The 26,110-nt window shown below is 43.4% G+C and overlaps 1 protein-coding gene across 5 annotated transcripts in view; it reads left to right on the top strand.

The window, feature by feature from the left end:
* The window catches only part of ASTN2 (astrotactin 2), a 983,906-nt gene that overhangs the window by 547,336 nt on the left and 410,460 nt on the right, over positions 1-26,110 (top strand). For all 5 annotated transcript variants that reach the window (XM_031014728.3, XM_031014726.3, XM_031014725.3 and 2 more), the window contains one exon: positions 2,097-2,247. In XM_031014728.3, coding sequence (XP_030870588.3) covers positions 2,097-2,247 — 151 coding nt within the window. The remainder of the gene's footprint in view (positions 1-2,096; positions 2,248-26,110) is intronic.

The following is a 26,110-nucleotide window of genomic DNA, read 5'->3' as shown; positions in this document are numbered from 1 at the left end:
GATTTCTTCACGTAAGCATTTGGAAATGGGCATCCCAGGCAGAAGGAAGAGCATGATTTGGGATTGAGAGAGGTGCCTGCAGGTACCACACCCAGATCCCCTCTTCAGGGCCAGCCCACCCACCCACCAGCTGTGGCTGTCAGTGACTAGGCATTGCCTTCGGCCTCAGGGAACTGGCTTATCCTAGTATGTCCCATTCCAGACAGCAGCCCCCACCAATGACTGGCTACTGTGGGGATGCAAAGGCCTGGATTCCTTGCTTTAATTCAGGACATCCATAAAGGGCCTTCTCAGCTCCAGAGCTCCCTGCAGGAACAACTGATACTTTAGACCCGCATTGTAGATCAGTCTCTCTCTTTACCAAATCCTGCCTTCTTCACTTGCCTTTTTTTTTTTTTGAGACAGGGTTTTGATCATGGCTCACTGTAGCTCAAGAGATCCTCTCACCTCAGCCTCCTGAGTAGCTGGGACCATAGGCAGGCTCCTCTAAACCCTGGTAATTTAAAAAATGTTTGTAGAGACAGGGTTTTGCCTCATTTTCTAAGCTGGTCTTGAACTCCTGGGCTCAATCAAGCCTCCTTCCTAGGCCTCCCAAAGTGCTGAGATTACAAGCATGAGCCACTATGCCCAGCCCTTCCTCGCCATCTATCGATGCATCTCCCAAGAGGGCTCGGCAATAAATCTCCTGCATGTAACTTTCCAGTTTAGAACCTGTTTTCAGAGATTCTGTGTTCAGGGAATGAGACGAGGCCTGTGCCTAGTGGATAGAGATGTGAGGAGAGGGTAAATGTGGCTGGACAGGTAACCGGGGACCAGATTATGAAGTCCGAATGCCAGAGAAGCTAATTTATATTTCTTCTCTAAGTACTGGGAAGCTATTGATCAGAGGAGTATCTAATTAGAGCTGGGATTTACCAAGTTCACTGACAGTCAGTATGAAAGATGGGACAGAAGGGATAAGACTGGAGGAAGGAAATGAATTAGGAGTTTCAAACCTGGTCCAAGCCTGAGGTGGAGAAGAATGGGAGAAGGTATGCAAGATGTGCAAGATGGTGCAGAGACACCCCCTCTAGTGTGTGCTAGCCTCTTCCTGCTTCATGTGTGGCTGCAGGCATTTCCCTTGCTTCACAGCTCTGGGCCTCATGAGGCACAGACCAGGGAAGGATATGTGTCTCTTCTCACTGCCCATGGTGCTCCTTTAAAATCTCCTGTAAGTATGGGAATCATATACCCCAGAGCAAGTGTATCTCTTATTTCGGGCCCTTTCTGCAGAAGACAGCATCAGAGGCTCCCATCTGTATCCTCCATTGTAGAGAATTCCATCTCATAAAATGTTGGCAGATCCATGGATTGTGGTATCAAGTCTAGTCTTATCTTTTGAGAACCTCATTTGGGAGGAATCATGTATTTCCCTGCAATCTCATGACCTTTCCAACAACTGTTGCTGACAGTCTTGATGGAGTGACTTATACGCAATAGTCTGAAAAATAAGGATCTAGGGCCCTAGAGGGTCGGACTCCTGTGTTTGTGTCTTGGCTCTGCTGTTTATAGACTGTGGGATTTGGAGTCAGTCCCACAATCTTTCATGGTTTCAATTTTATATTCACAAAGTTGGAATAATAGGGATGTGCCCAATTGCAGAGTTGCTATAGGGAGCTCTGAAATCTGTAGAAACAGGTAGGATGCAAGCTAAGAGTTAGGCAGTGAGAAGAGCCTTCTCTTTGGACTCAGCTGGAAGTTAATACAAACTTCACTTCAGTCACATTGTAAGCTGCTGGCCTTCAGCAAGATACTTCACCTTGCTAAGCCTAGTTCCCTTATGATAAAGTGCACATCTCATGACTACCTCCAAGAATCATAAGTATTAATAAAATAAAGAGTATAGAGTTCTAGGTCCATTTCTCTGTATCACAACTTGACAAGCACCGTGTCATATGATGGTATACCTGTTGTTGTTTCCTTTTTATAATATTGATTATTATTGTTTTCCTGATTATAAATAAGTTATGGTTTCAAATGTAATGAATTCACATTATTTTTTTTTAATCTAAGGATCCAAATGTCTCTGGGGTTTAACCATCCCCTTTCTCTCCAAGGGAAGAAGCGATGCTGTCCACATACTTTGAAACCATCAATGACCTGCTGTCCTCCTTCGGGCCAGTTCGTGACTGCTCTCGGAACAATGGGGGCTGCACTCGCAACTTCAAGTGTGTGTCTGACCGGCAGGTGGATTCCTCGGGATGTGTGGTAAGTGCCCATTGGCCCGGGAACATGGCAGTTGCTCAGGGGCTAAGGCCACCTGCTAGAAGCCCTGCCCTGTGAGGGAACACTGGTAAGGAGGATCATATCCACACTACCCTTTTCTGCCTCTGCGGCCTTCAGCATGCCAGCCTACCTTGGTTTCCTCACCTGTAAAGTGAGATCATTAAACCTACCTCTTGGAATTGTTGGAAGAATGAAACAAGATATTATAACTTAAGTGCCCACCACACAATAGGTCTTAGAGAACTTCTGGCCTTCAGAAGCTTACAGTCCATTTGAGAGTAAGACAGGGCATGCCTTACCTCTGTGAATACAATAGTAGGCGGGATGTCAATGAGGTGTAACTAGTATGGACAGGTGCTTTGGTGTGGTCCGGAAGAGAAAGTTTCAGCTGGGACCTCAGTTTCATAGAAGGCTTCCTTGGGACGTTGGCTTTTGGCTTTGGCTTTGGCTTCAAAAGATGAGTCAAGTTACATTAGGGAAAGAGGGGAGACAGCCAAGCAAAGACATGAAGGAAGGGAGAGGCAGCCTTGTTTGCTTGGAATTTTAGTATCTAGTGTGGGACAAGGTCACACAAGAAGATGCAGGAGGGTTCCCGTTGCTTTAGAAGGGTGTGCCAAAACTGATGGTTTTATAAGAATGACCTAAGATACAGGGTTCGACCTCTAGAAGCTTTTATTCTAAAGAGGAGATTAGGTCCCGGGAACCTGACTTTTTAACGTGTGTGTGTGTGTGTGTGTGTGTGTGTGTGTGTGTGTTTGTGTGTGTTGGGGTATCTTGAAAATACACTTGGGAAACATTGCCACATAGGCTAAACTCAGCCTGGCATTCAATGCTCTTCTTTCTGTGGTCCCTTTTCAGTTTCTCCAGCCACATCTCTTATCGCTTCATTTCAATCTACACTACAGCCTAATGGAGCTGATTAGATGGAGTTCTATGAACTTGCCTGCATGTTTCATGCCTCAGAACCTTTTCTTGTACCTTCTCTCTGCCTAGAAAGAATTGCTTTCCAAGTCTATGAAGCAAACAAGTGAACATCTTTCCAGAGACATCTCCTTTATAAAGCCTTTTCCCTCCCCTCAGGTGACCCTCTTTTCCATACAGTAGCTTTACTCTATGCTGTACTTAGCTTTATTAAGTCACCTGTGACACGTTATAGCACAGACTGGTTTTTCAGTTTATGTTTCTTAAAAAAACTGAGGGAGAACCCAGGGAATCTGTTGATTCGGCTCAACACCCCAGAAGTACCCATCTCAGTAAATAAAGAAAAAAGAAAGAAGAAGAAGAAGGGAAGGATAGAACCAGGGATAGGAATCCTGCTCTGGACTAGGCTCTCTGAACAAGACCCAAGGGAGACAGAACACACACTTGGCCCTTAATGCAGCTGCACACCAGCTGAGAAACAGACAAAGGTCAGGAGATCAATACGAAGAAGCTTCTAGAATGAAATAATGCAATGAAACTATATCTGAGACTCAAAGATCAATAGCTCTTCAGAGGTGAATGGGCAATTAGAAATTTTAGTGATTAGAATTCTCAGGATTACAAGTGATAGAAACTATACTCAAACTAGTATAGGCGAAAAAAAAAAAAGAAGAAGGAAATGCATTGGCTTAAGTGGAAGTCTGGAGAAAATTGGATTGAAGGACTCAAGCAATGCCATTGGAATCCCCCTCCTTATCTTAGCTCTGCTTTCCTTAGCGCTGTGCCATTCTTGGGCCAGCTGCAGGCTGGATGCAAGTCCTACAGGACAAAAACACCTCTTTCCTAGTACCTCCAACTACTGTCACCAGATTCCTTCTCATTGTGCCAACTTGGTTCTCATGCCCATCTATCCCTGCACCAATTGCTGGTCAGGGGGATTAACTGGGCTCATCCCAGAGACACATGCCTGGAGCTTGCACCAGGAGGCAGCTACACCTGAAATGCATGGCCCTGAGATGGGGGAAGGCATAGACTCTCAAGAAAAACTGGGGTGCTGGCAACAGGAGTTGTAGATGCTAGATTGATATACATCAGCAGCTGTCTGCCTCAGACCATTGAAACCTAACCCTTCATATAGCACATTGGAAAAGTGCTAGTCCGGGAGAGGAGGATTTGCTCAAGTCTTAAATCCAGCCAGCGGACAAACAGCTCAAAAGGATGTTCTGTGTTGTGTCCAGAATGTGAGGCTGACTTTTTTCAAAGGATTAAGTTGTCTGCCTCTTTCCTCTTTTCCATTAGTTCTCTTTTCTCAAATTAATTAAGCTCCTTCTCTTTTAGGACAGATATCCCATAGGAATGAAACCTCAAATACAGAGGAGTGTGTGTGTGTGTGTGTGTGTGTGTGTGTGTGTGTGTGTGTGTAGGTTGGGCTTGTCTCTCTTTGTCTTTTATTCATATAAACTGGAAAAATTAAAAGAGAGAGAAAGAGAAAGAACATTCATTCCCTAGGGGATAAGAGAAGATTCAACGGTCTGATGAAGTTGTCAAAGACCCTCCTCTCTAGATTAAGGATGTAATTTTAAAACCACTACTTCAAGGTTCAATGGATGTAAGGCAAGCTCCTCTCTGTGCTTCAGAATAGACAGGGAAATACCACGTTTATTCTGAGATTTTAAATCCCTTTCATTTCTCTGTAGACTCTCCATCTTGTCTGTAAAGAGAAACTTCTTCTCGTAGCTCACCTTCTAAGAAATTCCTTCAGGTATTACATGATCATTCCTTATATTTTTAGAATACTTTAGCATTCTCAAAGCATGTCTACAAGCTAAAGCTCATCCTCACAACAAACCTGGGCAGTAGATTCCCTCAGGAATGTGGAAACAGGCTCAGGAAGCAGAATGACTTTCCAAGGTCTTACCACCAGGTGGCAGGGTGGAGGACCAAGACCATGTCTCACTATCAGTCCTGCCAGGGCCGCTTTGGCTTGCTTTCCCGCGCTGGGAGCTGAGATGAGTTCTCGTTGAAGAATCATGGAAAGGAGGCTGGGCTGAGTGAATTGGGCTAAAGCCTGGATTTAGGCATTAGAATGACCATAGCTTTGGAGTATATGTTGACTTCATTAGCATCAGTTTCTTAATCTTTCAAAAGGGAGCAACGGTACTTACAGATTTTTCTAAAAAAAAAACAAAAAACAAAAAACTGAAAGAGCTCAAAGAATATAACTGGCAATGATTTGGGATTTACAAAGTACCATTTATGAGTAAGATAAGGAGACCACATTACTGATATTTGTATGTAGTGGATATATTTGGGGCCACACAAATTTAGGAGCACAGCGTATCTAATGTTCTATTACGTTTCTGTAACTGAATTTCATTTCATTTCTGTTCCATTGTTAGTGGAAACTTAACTCTAGTCAATTTCAGTTTTTTTCTGCCTCCCACCTCTTAACTGAACATTTTAGTTCAAAGGGCCAATGTACCTGTAAAGCCTAGGAGCTAAGGGCATGTTTGATGCTGGACCATCACTTTTTAATCTGGTACCTGCTGCATCACTTGGCCCTTGTCCATCACTCTCCTTCCTCTCCATTCCCACCTGACTCACAGGTGTGTAGTACAGCTGCTGCCTCATCCACTTTATTCCACCACAAGGTCATTTAAGGCCAGCTGGCTCTGTGCATCAGCTAGTTTTTCCAGCCTCCAGAGGGCCTGAGAAATGTCCAACAGTTCCACCTGGAGGATCTGAGGAAAGCTGTCTAGAGCTCTTTTGATCTAGACATGCCAGGAAAGGATCTGTAGTTGGCTGTTTTCACAGTGGGGAGGATCACTCACCATGCTTGCTGTCAACCTGTGCTATATAGCAAGTGACGCCCAGAACCCCTTTGCCTTCATAGCCCTCAAACCCACCTGATATTCTGCACCCCCTCATCCCCTTCATACACTCATGGGCATAGCCTGGTAAGGATAGAGTATGGGACCCCTTTTAGAACACTCATTAGCATTTTCTAGATTACTTTGTTTGACTTCCAACATTCCTGTCTTCCACCAGCTCAGATGACCTTTACTTCTTTTTGGATACAAGGGAAGGTAATTCTCTAACAGATGACAGATTCTTCTGTTGTTTTATTATTGTCATTATAATGATGATTATTATTTTACCTTCTAAAATAGCTCTACCTTCTAGACCTCAACTTTTGAAACACAAGGTTTAAAAAATCTGACATATTTTTGCTCAGCTTTCTGGTTCTGCTGTGGTAACCTTCCCTTTGGATAATATGTTTCTCATATAGGTAATTGGCCAATTGGAGGATGGCCATAAGATGTGTAGTAGCCAAAATAATGGCCCCTGCAAAGATGTCCACACCCTAATTCCCAGAACCTGTGACTGGTATGTTACCTTTCATGACAGAAGCAGGATTTCAATTTGCATAAGGAATTAAGATGACTAATTAGCTGACCTTAAAAGAGCGAGAGTATCTTGAATTATCAGAGTGTGCTCAGGAAAGCAGAGGAGTGGGGTAGAGAGAGGCAGCATTGCCAGCTGTGAAGTTGGAGGAAGAGAGTTACATGCTAAGGAAGAGAAGTGGTGTTTAGAAGCTGGAAAAGCAAAGAGAAAGACTTACCTCTGGAACCTCCGGAAAGGAATGCAACCCTGCCAACACCTAAATTTTAGCCCGCTGAGACCCAAGTTAGACTTTTAAATTGTAGAACTGTGAGATAATAAATTTGCGTTACTTTAAACCACCAATTGCATAGTAATTTGCTACAATAGCAATAAAATACTGATAACAGGTAAAAGATCATATGAGGAGGGTGATAGAGTAAATAATATATAAATAATTATGCTATTATTTTTGTTTTCAGTTATTTCCAAGGAGACCATATCCCTTGACCAGTGATAGAGGAAGTAACAGTGAATGAAACATCAGAAAAGAGAGGGAGCCTGTGTTCCTCTTCAGTGTTCCAAGAGTGAAAAATTGTTGTGTATTAGAAATGTTATAAATCTGACAAACATAATGATGTCAGCAAGGCACAGTTTGAAATGTAAGCTATGGGTCCATTTATTCTGTGTGGCAGTATAAACACTGCAAAATTTTAATCAAGATAGGGAACAAAAACAAAGAAAACTGTAAGCACTTAATCACAGCATCGTATGGAGGACACTTCCACCACCATCTCTAAGTAACTGCTGCCCCCGACACATTTCACTAATGCCATTCTTTTATCTTTTTCTGGTTTTCCCAGCACAGGAAGCCTTTTGATTAACCCAACACCAGACAATCTGCTAAACACAATGTGTCCTCCTTAACTCTTTTTGAAGTATCAGTTCATAGCTCACTTTCCTGGTTCCAGCTTTCTATTGTTTTATAACAAACTACCCCAAAACTCAGTAGCTTCACACACTCTTGTTTTGTCTATAGATTTGTGAATCAGGACTATGTGGAGGGTGCAGCTGGTTTGTCTCTGATCAAAGACAGATGGGGCATCTGGGACTGGGGAGTCATTTGCAGAAGGGTTCCTTTATTACCTGTCTGGGGCTAGGACTGGCACCATTGGTGGTTGACACTGGCTATGCTGGACCTGAGCTGGGGCTGTCAACTGGATAGAGGATTTTTTCTTGGGCTCCCCATTTGGCTTGGGCTTCTCACATCATGGAACCTGGGCTTACCAAGGGACCATCCCAAGATCTAGTGTTCTAAGTGCCTAGGCAGAAGCTGCAAGGCTTCTTAGTCCCCAGCCTCAGAAGTCTCAGAACATGATTTCTACCACATTCTGTTGGTCAAGCAGGTCAGTAAGGTCAGCCCAGATTCAAGGGGGAAAGAGCTAGATTTCACCTGTCAATGGGAAGAGTAGCAAAGAATGTGTGATCATCTTTAATCTACCCATTTACCCATTGCATGGAGACAGACAAGGGCTACCAGAGCCAGAAAGGACCCTCTCCCATTATACAAACAGAAAAACAAAGGCCTAGAAAGATACAGAAATTGCTCAAGTTCATGTAGGGAGGTAGTAATACAACCTAGATTTAATTCCAAGACTCCCTTCCAGTTTCACATTCCAACAGCTAATGGCCCCATAGCATCAGCTTTGTCACTATATAGTATAATTATTTATTTCGCAACATTCCTGTATCCAGCACTGTGAATGGACCAGGAGCAAAACACCACAAGAGTTAAGCCTTGTTTTATAAGCCCCTTCAGAAGACAAGACAGACTTCGGCAGGATTGCAGCATAATCTTGAACAAACCACTTTGTTTCTCTGTGTGAAAATTATCTAAGAGGATTGGTGTGAATATTGCAGAGAAAAGAGTGGTCGTACGAGAGAACTGGCACTCACTGGGCACCTACTATGTGTTATTTTGCTTATGTTCATGGCAATTAATGCCTATAACTGTCACCTACCTGGAACTATCATGTCCATTTTACAAAAAAGAAAAGCTAGTAATATAAAAGCAACTATCCATACAAAGACTGTTCCAAGCACGGTTCTAAGTGCTTTGCTTCTTTTAACCAACCTTATGCTCACAGTAATAATATGAGCCAGATATTATTATTACCTTCACTTCACACATGAGAAAAATGAAACTATCTGGTAGGAAACTGGGATATGTGGAGAAAAATAATGGGAAAGGATAGAAAGGAGGGGCAACATCGAATAGTCAAGGCCTTCATAGAAAAGACTAAGGGAAGTGGAAGGATTTGCATACTCGCTGAGTCCTAGAGTGATGGTGTCTTTCAGGAGGAGCCTCTATGGTCAGTTCTTAGCCCTGGCTCTGAATTCCAGAACAATCTCAAACCAATCCCACACTCCTCAACCCTACAAATCACCCAGTCACATTTCTGCCGCCTCTGCCCCATCTTTTTCTTTTTTCATTTTGATCTAAAAAACCATCTGGCCTGCCGGATATTAGGAAAGATCATAGGATCCCTGATTGCACAGGTGCTGAGAGACAACAACAAGAGCTGCCTTTCTAAAAGTCAAGATGAATGAACATATGGATTTCCATTTAGTATAGGCCAGGAACCTTATAGCACTGCTCAGAGGGAGGCAAAAGCTGGAATCTGGTTCAGTAGGGGAGAGAGATCGGCTTTTCTCCATTCCTCATCCTTTCCCCCTCTTAATGACTCAATTGCAGTGTAATTAAAGGAACAAAACTCAAGGGGGGTGGGGAAGACTAGCAAGAAGAGTCAGCAGAGTGAGAAATCACCTTGGAGCACAGCCCAGGCACTGCTGACCAGGGAAAGCCCAGCCCTGCCTGCCTGGGCATGTAACCCTCCTACACAGTGCAGCTGGGCTGAGCTTCCATGGGATCTAGCCCTTGGAGACTTGTTTTTCCTTTCCAGAAATGGACTTTCAAAGCTAAATTTATCCCTGTAGATCAGCCACATGGGGTATGATAGATTCAGAAGACAACTGACACAGATTTTGCCAAAATCCAAAATGAGAGGACTGATGGTTGCCCTATTTTTCTTTTTAAAAATTATTAGAAAGATGCAAAGGCAGCAGGCAGGTGTCTTTATGGGAATAACTTCAGGCTCTTGGGTTGCAAAACAGGATTTACAGGATGACATATCGCCCCCATGGTGTCTTCATCAAAGTATTCTCTAGTCAAATAGGTTCACAGATAGAGAATTCTCTATATGTATTGAATACCTTGATCAGTAATACTAGGCCTAATATTATTAAAGCTACTAAAAAATAAATGAATAAATGCTATAAATAATATCAGGCCTAGTATTACTGATACGGATATATAGAGAGAACATTTCAGTACTAATTATGTGCCTGGCCCTGGAAATCCTCACAGCTACCTTATAAAGAAAGCATTATTATTACTCCCATTTTATCTGTGAGGAAATAGAGTCAGAAAGTATGAGAAACTTGCCCAAATCCAACCAGCCAGGTAAAGGCAGAGGAAACTCCAAACTCTGTCAAACTCCAAAGCTCGTTCTCTTAATTCATCAGAAGACACCTTCCCAAGGCTGAGAATAGTTCCCTAGGGATAAGGCGAATGTCCCCAGTGTCAGGAAGCATGAAGAGAGGGGCACTTTCTTCTCTTTACCCTCTATCAGTGTCCAGTATTTATTTCTCCTCCACTGCATCCAAGAGATCCAGAGGAAGCTAAAGAGGATAAGTATTGGAAAAGGACATAGGAATAGTCAGTAAAGAAGGAAATTGGAACTGTATTGGAAAAGGACATAAGAATAGCCAGTAAAGAAGGAAATTGGAACTGTACTGTGTCCACTGATTCAATGCCTGCACACAGGACTCGAAGTCTGGGAAATGAAAAGGAGGGAGTAGCTCCTCAATCAGGAGCATTTGCATCTTTCCAATCAGTGCATTTGCATCTTTCCTTTATGAATTTGGAGCAGGCTGGGTGGGTAGGTGGGTAGATGGGGTAATAGGGTTTCCAAGATTATTGTGTGTGGCATTCTCATAAAGCCTATGCACCCTTTTATGACATTAAATATTTTATTCTTCTCATGACATTTGAAGCCTTCTCTATTTTTCCCCTTATTTTATTTCATTGGGACTTGGATTTGCTGGGTCTGATGGTATTTCTGGTAAGCTGGTTTTATTGTGTGGAAGTCATTATCTGTTAAAGTCAGGAAGCAGCCCCCCTTTTTCCAAAGTGATGGGTTTTACCCTTTGATTCCTGAAATAATGGTGGGGGGGGGGAATAATGAGAAGGGAGGCCGGGAGTGGTGGCTCAAGCCTGTAATCCTAGCACTTTGGGAGGCCAAGGTGGGCGGATCACGAGGTCAGGAGTTCGAGACCATCCTGGCCAACATGGTGAAACCCTGTCTCTACTAAAAATACAAAAAAATTAGCAGGGCGTGGTGGCAGGTGCCTGTAGTCCCAGCTACTCAGGAGGCTGAGGCAGGAGAATCACTTGAACCCGGGAGGCGGAGCTTGCAGTGAGCTGAGATGGTGCCACTGCACTCCAGCCTGGGGGACAGAGGGAGACTCTGTCTCAAAAAAAAAAAAAAAAAAAAAAGAGAAGGGAGCCCCAAATTGGAGGCAGGAAATGGAAGCTGCACTCCTAGTTTTCCCAACCGTTGTCTGCAAGCCCTGCATAAATCACTGCTCCCACTACCATCTCCCACTACCATCCCCTACTTTTGGGAAGACACTATAGTGCTTAAGTACACAGTTTTTAGCATCAGAGAAACCTGGGCCAAAATCTTACCTTGTCATTCACTAGCCATGTGACTTTGGGAAAAGTTACTTAAAGCCTCTGAGCCTTGGGTTCCTGTTGAGTAAAACGGGGATAATAGTACTTATGCCTGCCAAAGCTGCTGTTAGGACTAACTGAGAATGCATATGCAATGGGCTAGAACATGGCCCTAAGCAGGCACAAAACATGGTTGCTATTATTATTATCTGATATCTCATGCAGGGTTGAGTATGGTGGTGGTGGCAATGATGAGAGCTAAAATTGTTTGAATGCTTGCTATGATTCAAGGCTTCTGGGGTGGATCTCATTATTATCCCTTTTCTTACAGATGGGAAAACTGAGCCAGAGAAAACTTAGGTAATTTGCTCAGGACCACAAAGCTACTCAGTTCTAGAGCAGGGAATTCAGGCCAAATTGGGCCAAAGCAGGTTGATAACAAAACCCTTAACCAGGACAAATTCATATATATCACTAATATTGCCTAATATTTCATGAAGGGGAACATACCAGCATTTGCTTTGTCTTCTGGTTGGACATGTTGATTGCTTCCAGATTTAGTCTATTATAAACCGTGCTACTCTGAGCACCTTTGGGCAGAAGCCACCTTCTGTGTTTTGAGCTGTTTCTTTAGAAGAGATTCCCAGAAGTCTGTAAGGACAGTTTTCAAATTGTATTAGTGTTTCATGATTTGGGTGAAGGTGTGGGATGGATTTTTTCAAAAGGAGCAGTAGAGCATCTGGTGCTCCACACTGTTTTAGGTGCTGCTTTTCTTTCAGAGTGCAGCCCAAGGGCAGGCGAGGGTATTTGGCCTAAAGGGTCTCTGATCAGGAGAGTGATAAAATAAATGTAGTACATGTGGGAGTGGAGTCCAGTGAAGTGTGCACTGTGTCTGTGAGAGAGGGTCCAGATGCAAGAGGCAATGCAGGGGAGAGTAAATGAGGCCGTGGGTCTGCTGTCTCCTTGAGGGTTTGAGGAGGTCAGAAGCCATGACTACAGAACTTTTAGTGGCTGTGCCAAGCACCAGTGAGTGTCTCCTGAGGCATCAGAATGCTGATCATCAGACACCTTCTCCTTAGCTCTGAAACGAAAAGCTGGAATAATTGTGTTCATCTTAATTATAATAATAGAATTTTTGCATTCATAAGGTATTTTCTCCATCTGATCATCAATCTTCCTTTAAAAATTTTTTTTGGTTTTCTAAAAGCTCATTCTCATTATAAAATAAAATAAATTTGTACAGTGTTGAAATGTATAAAGAAAAAAACTCAAGGCCCCCTTTCTTAACTATTCACCCACTTTAGATAAATGTGCCACAGTTTGGTGTATATATAGATAGATACATATCCTTCCATACACTTCTTCCCTATGCATATGCAAATATAAATAAGAATTTATATATGTAATTTTAAAAATGGAAGCATAAAAAGCATACAGTTGTGTTTCTTCGGGACAATTTTCTAAGTCAGAACTACACATTCTGCTTTTCCTAGAGCTTTTCCATTTTTCTTTTCTTTTTAAGACAACTGACTTCCTAGCTTGATCTTAACCGTGTGTGTGTGTGTGTGTGTGTGTGTGTGTGTGTGTGTGTGTGTATTTTCCCCTTGGGTCATAAATAAAGATGATCAAACTGAGGCTAAAGAGCACAAGAGCTATGCTTGGATAGAACCCAGGTGTCTGAAATTCCAGTGTAGGACTCTCTTCCACCCAGGATAACATGCTTTTATTTTTATCATCATTCTTTTGTCTTTTATCATAGGTCTTGAGGATAAATGGATGACAAATGACATTATTATTATTGTTATTAAATTTTACAAATAATAAAGGTATCCTTTTGCCTGTATTCTCCAGCTTCTCTCTGATCCCTGCTTTAAGAAGTCTTGACCCACTAGCCCAGGTATTTTGAAATCCCTTTCCCTTGAGGGAGCAAACAGTGAGAAGGTTTCATCAAACACTCAATAGCCTTTCTCCTCATTGAGAAAATTCTACCCGAGCTGAGTGACAGACGTTCCTAGAGAGAGATGGGCTAGTTAATCAGAATTCCAGTCCAGTGAAAAGAATAGACTTGTCCATAATTCAGAGTTGGATTCAAATCCCATCCCTGTAACTGGGAAGCGTGTGACTTTGGACAAATTGCTGAATGTATCTGAGCCGCTCTAATCTGATCCATAAAATGGGAATGATCCCTGCACCTTACAATATTGTTGGCCGGACCCAGTGAAAGTAGCCAGGCATGAGCAAAACCCAGGGCCATGGCCTCCCTTCCTAAGATCAGGTCCTATTGTGTAGAGAGGAGCTTGTTGAGCTAGGAAACTTAGTAGCCTTTTCTGGCTTTCCTTGGTTTTCAGAAATTTTCTTCATCATCACTGAAAGGGAAAGGTGATTTTTCAGGCCCAAGATCATGGGGATAATACAGTCCGAGGTGATGAAGGGACCCTGTTTCCCAACATGACTCTGTTTACTGTGAATCCTCAGCTATCCTCCTGTCCTTCCTACAAATTCAGAGTTAAACTTGATTCTCTCTGGGGCATCTCCCTTTCCCGCCACAGTCCCTAAGTCAAAGATGTACTTGGTTCCAGAGGGGGAAGACACTGCAGATAGGCCTATATAAGAGCCAGTGGGATTTGGCACCCCTCAACTTACTCTGCAGAGCTGTTCTTTCATGCACATTGAACCTTAGGGAGAAGATGAGGTTCTCCATTGGAGGAATTTCAGGCAGAAGTGGTGGAACTGACCTTCACGTTTTTGTTGTTGCCTTATTTAGGTAATGAAGCAATTCAACTAAAACGTATTTTTTTAATTATGAAATTATTATATGCACATACAAGAATATTTAGAACATATAGAGAAAAAATAAAGAACAATATCACCCATAGTCATGTCACCTCCAATAGCTACTACTAACATTTTGACATGTCCTTTTAGTAGTTTTACTATAAGATAGATAGATAGATAGATAGATAGATAGATAGATAGATAGATAGATAGATGTTTAGCAATTTTACTGTGCAATATAATATATAGAAAAATATGTAAAACATTATTTACATTTTCGATACGAATTAAGCAATTCTCACTTAAACCATCACCCATGTCAAGAAATAGAATATTGCCTGCATTCCAGAAGCCCTCCCCCAACACACCCACCATGCCTCCATTTCCAATTGTAACCCTGTCCTCCCTTCTGAAAGTGGCCAAGACCCTGTCTTTTATGCTAATCATGTTTTTTTTACAGTTTTCCCACTTAGGTATGCATAGAGCAGCTCTTTTATGTGATTCTTGACTGTTGGTAATGGATTCTCCAGCATCTAGCACATCTTATCAAACTATATCAAACTTGCCTTTGGTTAAAGCAAAAACTGGTTATTAGACAACCCACAGTTGAATTTTAGCTGCATTCAGAGCTCAACAACTAAGTACTGCTGTGTCAGACCCTCTTCTGGGCCCTAACATTAGAAAGATACTGTGTCCTAACTAGCAAAGAGCCCATAGTCTATTTACAGAGCTAGAAAACGGTGCTTTGGATCCTACTCCCTAGAGTCACACATGGATCCTTCCTTTCTGCACAATGATAGGATGAACTTTCTCCTTCCATAATGATTCCCTCTGGTGTAGACTCTGGTTTGGGCTGCTGCTTCTCTCTTTTGAATCTTTGGCACCCACATGAGCGTATTTATTTTTCTCCAGCTGGTACCAACCCTTGCAGGTTTTTTCCTAAGGCTCATTTTAAAATGTTACATCTTGAGTTCATCCTGGGTAAGAGGAGAACCTTTTAGGCAGGGGGTGGGGTAGAAAAAAAGAACAAATGTCTCAAATGACTTTTAAGTGTAACTTTGGATCTCTGAATCTTCATAACACCCCAGCAAAATGGTATCGCAGTCTCCATCCTGTGAGTGTGGAAGCCAACTCAGAAAGGGAAGTGACATGTTCATTGTCACTCAGATAGGAATTGGCAGCATGGATATCAGGACTCCAAAATAAGGACTCCAGTAACCACTAGATGACATTGGTGGGGATTTGAGAGCACTGGTTCTGGGGTCAGGCTTCCCAGCACACAGATTCCTGCTGTTCTAGTTGATGACATTGGGCAATGTAGTATCTGTGTTCTCATATGTACAACAGCATCTCAACATGGAGTTGTGGGGAAAGTTAAGGGGGATGATGTGCACTTCACCCATCACTCAATATTTAGTACTCAGTAAATAGCATCTAGAGAACAGTCAGACAGGCTACTGGGGATGCCTTGGGAATAAAACCTTGAAGGGCCCTGCCCTGGACTGGGTGGTTAGTGCCTTGCTGGCCTTGCTGTGGGTGTTGGAGTTGATCCTGGATTCCCATCACTTGTGAGTTTCCTTCCACCCACGTCCGTTCCCAGAACACTGGACTTGGGAACCTCATCCTTTTCAATCCCCTGAGGGTCCAACATATATGGCATCTGTCTCCATTCAGAGAAGGATTTTTTTTTCTTCTTTTAAATTGCTCTCTGCAACAAAAAATAAAATATGCATACCATCCAAAATTATACTCAACATAAGCTGAATAAATATATACCCACAGAAGCATATGCTCAATGGTTGCTGCTCTATGCTTTGCAAAGCCAACCAGCTTTAAAATCTTTCTCACTCACAGTCTGGGTGATCAATGAGAAGGTGTGATGTGAGGACACAGCCTCAAGCTGCTAATTGAGTTTTTAGTGACAAGAGATGGGGAAGCGACACCAGCCTGTTAAACCTAGCAGCATGGAAAAGTCCGTATGTCCAGCCTGCCCTCATGAAGGCCTGGCCCTGACCCCTGAATAAGTAACTCACTGCTAGGCACAAGTTATTTGGTATCAAGCTGTACAGGTTCAAATCCTGTCCGATCCCTTCCTCTGTAATGAGACAAGTTGCTTTAAACCTCTTTAGGTCTTAGTCTCCCAGTATTCAAAAAAAGGGTGAAATAATAGTACCTGCAAATTAATATATATTGGTGTTTATCCCTGTTTCTGGGCATATAACTTCTAAAATTCTTGTTATCATTAAAGTGATAAGTGTCTTTTGTATACTAATGAGTTGACTGATGGCTATCCACCCTTAGGTAGCTTCAGGGTGAGGGCTGGTCACAGGAAAGACCAAGACAAGATTAGAGGGTTGGGACTTTCAGCCCCACCCCCAACCTCTGAACTGGGGAGAAGGGCTTGAAGGTTAAGTTGATCACCAGTGGCCAATGATTTAATCAATGCTGTCTAAGTATTGAAGTGTGCATAAAAATCCAAAAGGACTAGGTTCAAGAGTTTCCAGAGCATAGAACACATGGGGGTTCCTGGAGGACGATGTGCTCAGACAGGGCATGGAAACTCCGTGCCTCTTCCCACGTTATTTGCCCTGTGCAACTTTTCCATCTGGTGATAATTGGTATATCCTTTATAATAAACCAGGGAACGTAAGTATTTCCCTGAGTTCTGTGAGCTGCTGTAGCAAGTTAATGAAACCCAAGGAAGGGATTGTGGGAACCCTGATTTATAGCTGGTCATCAGAAGCACAGGTTTAATAACCTGGGGCTTGGAATTGGCAGTGGAAATTGGAGGCAGTCTTATGGGACTGAGTACTCAACCTGTGGGATCTGACACCATCTCCAGTTAGATAGTGTCAAACTTGAACTGAATTAGAGGACACCCAGCTGGTGTCTGCTGAAAGATCTCCCAGAGAACTGGTTGCTGCCAGAGAGAAACTGCCACACACTTCTTGGTGACCGGAGGTCACAGAAGTGTTCTGTGTTGATTGTGTGGTGAGAGGGTATCACAGGAGAAACTGAGTTTGCTTTTCCTATGTCACGCTACCTTACATGGTTGTTGTATGAGGAAGTATTGCGGAAGGGCTAAGAAAAGAGACTCAGGTGCCAGGCTTCCTGGCTCCGCCACTTACTGGCCGTGTGACCTTCATCAAGTTAATACACCTCTTCGTGCTGCGCTTCAGATTCTCCATCTGTTAAGTGGGCATGATATTGGTGTTTGCCACCTAGGTTTGCTGTGAGGAGGGAATGAGTTAATGCACATTCAATGCTTTTAGGAGGAGACCTGGTTTCATAGTTAAGTGCTCAGGCAATGTCACAATAAGCTATTTCCCCCCAAATACCTCCCTGCACTTGGTCTGTAGCAAAATTCCCTTGGCTCTGTGCTACTCAGAGAAGTAATAGGACATGAGGCTTCTGAAAACAGAAAGACATCCAAGCATCTATGGTGAGGACCTGAAGCAAGTCATCTTCCCTCTCCAAGCCTGTTTTCCATCTGTGAGTGGTGAAAATAATGGTGCATTCTTTTCTGGGTTGTTGGGAAGATTTCATAAATTAGCATAGCCTAGCAGTGTGTCTGGCGTATGGGGGGTACACAACAGATGTTCGTTTTCCTCCCAGCACCTTGAACCCAGGTGAAGACAGTTAGAGCCTCTGCCTTGGGAACAGAGAGAGCTCCTTCACTGAGCCATGCCATCAGCCCAGAGGGTACAGCTTTGTAGCAGCGCAGACCTGAGTGGAGCCTCTGTCCCGCCCCACATCTAATCACTATATGGTCTTGGGAAGTTCTCTTACATCTCTGCACCTCAGGATATTATTCTTCCAAATGGCGTCAGCACTTCTCTCCATGAGGCTAGAAAAATATAACAGATGAGGAAGTAACTTAGAAAGCTTAAGACATTGTAAAAGGCAGCGTAGTGTGGCTTCAGATCCTGGCTGTGCCACTCACTTGCCTTGTATCCTTGGGACAAGTTCCTAAAGCTGTCTGTGCCATAGTTTCCCTCTCTGTAAAATGAGTAGACTAGTAGTTCCTATACCATCAGGCTGTGCACATAATGAGTTAATATTCAAAACACATTGAAACAGTGCCTGGCACATGATAAGTGCCATTAAGTGTTAGCTATTATTATTATTAATGAGCTACACAAAGGCTATTTATTATCATCACCAGATAGGTATTGAATAGACATTCCTCAGGAGTCTTGGCAGATTTTCCTAGGAAAGTGTTCCCTGGCCTCCCTTCCCTCAGCCCTTGGTGCTTATAAAAATCCTCAGCTGGGCACGGTGGCTCATGCCTGTAATCCCAGCACTTTGGGAGGCAAAGGCGGGTAAATCACAAGGTCAAGAGATTGAGACCATCCTGGCCAACATAGTGAAACGCCATCTCTACTAAAAATACAAAAATTAGCTGGGCGTGGTGGCGTGTGCCTGTAGTCCCAGGTACTTGGGAGGCTGAGGCAGGAGAATCACTTCAACCAGGGAGGCAGAGGTTGCAGTGAGCCGAGATTGTGCCACTGCACTCCAGTCTGGTGACAGAGCAAGACTCCATCTCAAAAAACAAAACAAAACAAAACCTTGAGAACTATAAGAATGTGCTTACTTATTTTTCTCCCCCCATTAGAATATATGTTTCTTTTTTTTTTTTTTTTTTTTTTTTTTTTTTTTTGAGAATGAAGCTAAGGCTTTATAATTCCTGGAAGACAGCAGGTTCTGAATAGGCATTTGTTGACCTGAACCCTTGCTATGTGCAGAAGGCTTCGCGACTGCCACCAAAAGGTTGACCAGCCATTTTAAGAGGCTGTAGGGGAAAGCTGCAAGCATGTTCCCAAGCCACTTGCACTAGAGCAGGTGCTGCCTACTGCGAGAACCTACCTCCCTTGGAATTCCTATTGACCTCTGGCAGAGAACCATAGAATGTCCAAGATGGGAGACCCCTTACGGACCAGCTACCACTTTTCTCACTGGACAGTTAGGAAGACTGACGGCCAGAGAAGGGAAGGGATGTGCCCAAAACAAGGATGGTAACCTGTGTCCCCTAATTCCGCAGGACTCCTCTAATGGGAAAAGCAGCCAGCATATATTCAGATAATTAGCTGTGATCAGTGTGTGTGAGCAAACCCAGCCACGCAGTAGCATGCTGTCATTCCAGCACTGCTCTTGATCAGAAACCATCCTGAAACATGGCTTATCTCTCTCTTGGGGTTGATCCGGTCCCTCCAGTTGGTCTAGATTTTCTTTGAAGTTAGGAACCATTATGCCTTTCACTCTCTGCTTCCCTTTTATTAAAATACATTTTTAAAATTGTTTTAATTGTGATAAGATATGCATAACATAAAATTTATCTCCTTAAGCATTTGAAGTGAAGAGTTTGGTAGTGTGATGCAAATTCACATTGTTGTACACCCAATCTACAGCACTTATCTCTCAAAACTGAAACTCTATACCCATTAAATAATTCCTCGTTCTCCCTTCCCCCAGCCCCTGGCAACCACCATTCTGCTTTCCATCTCTGTGAATTTGACTGCTATAGGCACCTCATATAAATAGAGTCATATAGTATTTGTCTTTTTGTGACTGGCTTATTTCACTTAGCATAATGTCCTCAGGGTTCATCCATGCTGCAGCGTGTGTCAGAATTGCCTTCCTTTCTAAGGCTGAATAATATTCCATTGTGTGTGTATATGTATCTGTCAATGAACATTGGTTGTTCCTACCTTTTAGGCTATTATGAATAACAATGCTATGAATAAGGGTATATAAATATCTCTTTAGGATTTTATTTTCAGGGCTTTTGGATATATATCCAGAAGTGCAATTGCTAGATCATATGGTAGTTCTATTTTTAATTTCTTGAGGAACCTCCATACTGTTTTTCATAGCAGCTGTACCATTTTACAATCCTATCAAGAGTGTGCAAGGGCTCCAATTTCTCCACATCTTCACCAACACTCATTATTTTCTGAATTTTTGGTAACAGCCATCCTAATGAGGGTGAGGTAGTTTCGATTTGCATTTCGCTAATGATTCACTAATCATTTTGATCATCTTTTCATGTGCCAATTGGCTGTTTGTATATCATTTTTAGAGAAATGTCTATTCAAGTCTTTTGCCCATGTTTTAATCAGGTTGTTTTTTGTTGTTTGGCACATTTTTTATCATAAGCCATTTTGAACTATGACTTTTCTCCCTCTGGGAATTTACCTGATCTCTACCATTGGTCTAGATTCTTCCTGAAGTCGGGAACTCTCACATCTTCTACTTCTTGGTGCCTCCACAAGAAAGGAATGGTATGTCTGGGAGGCCGAGGCGGGTGGATCACGAGGTCAGGAGACCGAGACCATCCTGGTTAACACGGTGAAACCCCGTCTCTACTAAAAATAAGAGAAACAAAATTAGCCAGGCATGGTGGCAGGCGCCTGTAGTCCCAGCTACTCGGGAGGCTGAGGCGGGAGAATGGCGTGAACCCGGGAGGTGGAGCTTGCAGTGAGCCGAGATCGCACCACCACACTCCAGCCTGGGCAACACAGCGAGACTCCGTCTCAAAAAAAAAAAAGAATGGTATGGTACAGTGGAGAGAGCAGGGGCCTGGAGTCAAACGCCCCCATGTTTGCACCCTGGTTCTGCTAGAACTACAAGGAAAGATATATCCAGCCACAAAGCCTCAGTTTTCTCTTCTGCAGACATCAAGCTAATAGCAGCAATAACAGCAGTCTCATAGAAGTGTGGGCCTTCAGCAAAGCAGTATAAGGAAAACACTTCCTATAGTGCCTGGCCCACAGTATGTCCTGAAAGCATTTGAATTTCCTTTCTGGTGTCTTCAGTAAGTGTGTGTTGAAGGCTGCACAGATGGCTGGCATGTGGGGATAATGGCCTGTTGGTATTTCATTGGAACTCAAGCCAAAACTAAGCAATACAACCAGACATTTTATTACATTCCAAAAATATTTACTGAGTATTGAATATTAAGAGTGATAATAATCGTAATAGCAACTTTTATAACAATCAGGATCTTACCATTGTGCTAGATACTACGTTAGGGACATTAAATGTCTAACTTTTTGGTTTTTTTTTTTCCTCCGTAGCAATTCTGAGTAGGTGTAATTAGGCTCATTTTACTTTGAGGGAGTTGAGGTTCAAATGTTAACGAAGTGACTGGCTAACATTACATGGTTAGTAAGTGGCAAAGACAGGTGGGATTCAAGCCCAAGCTTGCTTGACCCCAAAGGCCACTTTTGCCTTGCATACTGGCTTGTCTCCCTCCCACGTGCTGGGCTGAGAAAAGGAAGCTGAGTGTATTACAGTCCCTGTCCCCAAATAGCTGTGGACTCGTAGGGAAACAGACTGTGACCCAGAAACCGTCCCACCTGGCAGAATAAAGCTTGTGCTAGGAGAAGAATAATGAACATGGGAGAAAAAGAAAACTGATTCTTTCTGATGTGGGACATCAAAAGGAAGAAGGAACTTCCACACAAGGATTTTTCATTCGTGACAGCACTCAATGTTCCCAGCAATCCCAGGAGGTGGCTATTTATTATTGAGTCTATTTTAGAACAGGAAAAACAGGACCAGAAAAGTGCAGTGACTTGCCTGAAGTCACACAGCTAGGAAATGACAGTATCTGGATTAATCTTATTTTTATTTTTTTGTCTCAGCATTCTTCTGCTTTTTGAACTCAGGAACATAACCACAGAGACTGCTGAGAAATAACTTACAGCGTTTTTTAAAATTTGATTAAAAAATAATTTCAACATTTATTTTAGCTTCAGAGGGTACATGTGCAGGTTTGTTTCCTGGATATATTGTGTGATTCTGAGGTTTGCAGTACAATTGGTCCCATCACTCAGGTACTAAGCGTAGTGCCCAATAAGTAGTTTTTTAATCCTTGCACCTGTTTCTTCCCTTTCACCTCGCTGCCTCCTTCCCCCATCTGGTAGTCCCCAGTGTCTATTATTGCCATTTTAATGTCCATAAGTACCCAATATATAGCTCCCACTTTTTTTTTGTTTTTTTTTTTTTGTTTGTTTTTTTGTTTTTTGAGATAGAGTTTTGCTCATGTTGCCCAGGCTGGAATGCAATGGTACGATCTTGGCTCACTGCAACATCTGCCTCCGGAGTTCAAGCAATTCTCCCCCATCACCCTCCCGAGTACCTGGGATTACAGGTGCCCGCCACCACCCCTGGCTAATTTGTTGTATTTTTAGTAGAGATGGGGTTTCACCATGTTGGCCAGGCTGGTCTCAAACTCCTGACCTGAGGTGATCTATCCACCTTGGCCTCCCAAAGCACTGAGATTACAGGCATGAGCCACCATGCCCGTCCTAGCTCCCACTTATAAGTGAGAACATGCGGTATTTAGTTTTCTGTTCCTGTGTTAATTAGCTTAGGATAATGGCCTCCAGCTGCATCCATATTGCTGCAAAGGACATGATTTTTTTTTATGGCTGCATAGTATTTCATGTGTATACACACCACATTTTTTTTTATCCAATCCACCACTGATGGGCACAGGTTGAGTCCATGTCTTTGCTATTGTGAATAGGGCAGCAATGAACACACGGTTGCATGTGTCTTTTTGGTAGAATGATTTATTTTCTTTTGGATGTATACCCAGTAATGGGATTGCTGGCTCTGAAGGATACATAAGATTCTTCAGGAAGAGGAGGCCAGGCCTGGCTGAGGGCAAAATGTGGAGAGAGATACTGAGGGTTGGACCCTGCAGAGAACAGGTGCTGCCTGGTAGTGCCTAAGTGGTTTCCAGATCCGGGTGTAGGCAGAGGTGAAGCAGGGGCGTGGTTTTCATTCTCTGCCAGGGAGCTCTCCTGGGGGATGGGGGCAGGCTCTGTCTCCTCCACTCTGAAGTCTCAGGCCCCCTGGTGGTGCCTGCAGCTGCTGTCCTTCATTACCAAGGACTATTGATCCCTGTAATCCTTTTTGCATGCCCTCCCCCCCCACCCCACCCTCGCTGCTTCCCTCCTTGTCAGCACCGAAGTCCAGCACAAATTGAGCGGCAGCTGAATTGGCATGAGTTGATTAAAACTCCCAGTAATTATGGGATCTTGATTGATCCAAATCATTGTCGGCATTAATAGACGGGCTAGCTGGCCTGGTTGACAGATTGAGGCTGAGTGGTAAGAGGGGTGGGGAACTGGGGACTGGCAGAGCCTTTCCCACTCGCTTATATACCAGGAAGCACACCAGAGGTCTCCTGGGATGAGAAGAACCAGGCCCACTCAGTTTCTTATCAAAGGGATGGTTCATATTGAAGAATTCAGCAGCCCTTCTTCAGCCTGTGTGATCTTCAATAACCTTGCCTGTAAAATGAGTATATTGTATCTTAGAGGTCCTCTGAGTTTTGTGGGGATTATAAAAGATAGCATATTGGGAAACATCCAGCTTATGGTAGGTGCATAATAAATATGCATTTTATTTCCTTCCTTGCATCTTTCCCTATCTCTTCTTCCCAAGATGCTGTACCTAATCTGTACATCCAAGACTATGCCACAAGCAACCTCTCTGTCCCTAAAGCACCGAAGTCCTCCGATAACCCATTACAGGGCCCTTCCCACAAGGTTCTCACAATCTCTGTGTTACACTAGCCAGTCTGAACCACTTGTAACACCACAGACAGGCCACCTCCATGTGGTTCAGGGAAAAGAGAACCTCATTTGGCCCCATAGTCAGGGGGCCTTCAGTGGTGGGCTCGGTCAGACTCTTGCTTGCTGTATGACCCAAGGCAGCTCACCTGACCTCTGAGTTTTAGTTTCCTCATTGGAAAAGTAGGCATGGAAGAAATGCCTAACCATTTCCCTGTATATGGTTCCCTTACATTTCTCCCTGAATGTGTCCTATTTGGAGAAAGTAACAAGGTAACTACAGTAGCAGTTAGCATTTAGTGAGCACCTGTCAGGCATCAGGCACATATCAGGTAAATGACCTCCTGGGATCCTCTCACAAGCCTAGTGAGGAAGGAGTTATTTTCTCCAATGTATAAATTGTGGAAACTGAGACTCAGAAAAGCCAGGGCACACATTGAGGAAGTGGCTCAGTCAGACTTCATTCACAGTTGTGTCTATTCTTTGTGACTGACAGTTTATTCTGGCTTTCATTATGTGTTTAGTCTTGTTATTTTCACCTCTCATTTAATCTTTACCACTGTTGGGCATGGTGGCTCATACCTGTAATTCCAGGGCTTTGGGAGGCTGAGATGGAGGATCATTGGAGGTCAGGAGTTCAAGACCAGCCTGGTCAACATAAGACTCCATATCTACAAAAAATAAAAATAAAATTAGCCGAGCATGATGGCACATGCCTGTAGTCCCAGCTATTTGAGAGGCTGAGGCAAGAGGATCCCTTGAGCCCAGGATTTCAAGACTGCAGTGAGCTATGATTGCACCACTGCCTGCACTCCAGCCTGGGTGACAGAGTAAGACCTTGTCTGTAAAAAATAATAACAATAAATAAAAAATATTTACCATAATTTTTGAGGCATACTATTGTTGAGAGGAGTACTATTAGTAGGAGGTGATACTGTTATTGTGCTTTCTCTGGCCATGAGACTTAAAGAAATCAAAAACGTGTTCAATCAATTCCAAGAAAATTCCCCATTTTCCTCTTACATACTTCAGAGCTAATTTTCCCCTTTTTACAATTCACAGTTGCTTTGATAAAAGCTGAGCAGTTAGCACTGAAAGTCTTCTCTGACTTCCTGCTGTCCAGTGCCTCCATTGAAGGAGACTGAGTCTCAGAGTGTTCTCATCTGAAGGCTCTCAGCCAGTTAAAGACCACAGCCCGGGCAGGGCACAGTGGCTCACGCCTGTAATCATAATCCTATCACTTTGGGAGGCTGAGGCGGGTGGATCACCTGAGGTCAGGGGTTCGAGACCAGCCTGGCCTGGTGAAACTCCATGTCTACTGGAAAAAAAAAAAAAAATATATCGCTGGGCATGGTAGCACACGCCTGTAATTCCAGCTACTTGGGAGGCTGAGACAGGAGAATTGCTTGAACCCAGGAGGCAGAGGTTGCAGTGAGTTGAGATCGTGCCATTGCACTCCAGTCTGGGCAACAAGAGTGAAACTCTATCTCAAAAAGAAAAGAAAGCAACTGGAAATTTTTGGCTGGGTGCGGTGCCTCACGGCTGTAATCCCAGTACTTTGGGAGGCCCGAGGCGGGCGGATCACCTGAGGTCAGGAATTCCAGACATGGAGAAACCCCCGCCTCTACTAAAAATACAAAATAAGCCGGGCCTGTTGGTGCATGCCTGTAACCCCAGCTACTCAGGAGGCTTAGGCAGGAGAATCACGTGAACCTGGGAGGCAGAGCTTGTAGTGAGCCGAGATTGCGCCACTGCACTCCAGCCTGGGTGACAGAGCGCGACTCTTTCTCAAAAAAAAAAAAAAAAAAAAAAAAAAAGACCACAGCCAGGCAGAACTGGAATCCAGCAATCTGGAGAGCCATTTACATGCGTTTATCCAGGGCCTGCTAGTGTTTGCCTGCCACCCCTACTTTGAGGATGATTTCATCATAATCCTTACGTTCCAGAAAGACAAACTGAGGCTCAGACAAGCCAAGCGACTAGCTCAAGGTGTCGTAGCCAGTAAAAGGCTGGGTCTAAGACTAGTGCTGTTCCTTTACCCCACCTGCCTTTCAGGCCCAAGTTTGTAGCAAAGAATGAAATTGCCACACTGATGTCACCCAGGACCCAGGTGGGGCAGGGCCCCACCTCCAGCATCAGCAGGAAGTCCCCCAGGCTTATTTACCATATGATTCACTCAGGCCCTAGGACAAATTGTTCTGTTTTGTAAGTTGGTTGTTTTTCCTTCTCCTGCTCAGAACAGCTGGCCCACCTTCTAGACCTGGGGGTGGGGTGGTAAAACAGCTCATTACAAATTTTGTAGTCAGAGCAATTTGCATTCCATAATTAATGAACACTAAAATGCATAATTACAAACAGAAACAAATGGCTTGGTGATGATGAAAAG

Source organism: Gorilla gorilla, chromosome 13 (assembly GCF_029281585.2).
Source record: "Gorilla gorilla gorilla isolate KB3781 chromosome 13, NHGRI_mGorGor1-v2.1_pri, whole genome shotgun sequence".
NCBI classification, from domain to species: Eukaryota; Metazoa; Chordata; class Mammalia; order Primates; family Hominidae; genus Gorilla; species Gorilla gorilla.
This window is presented reverse-complemented; position numbering and strand designations above follow the sequence as displayed.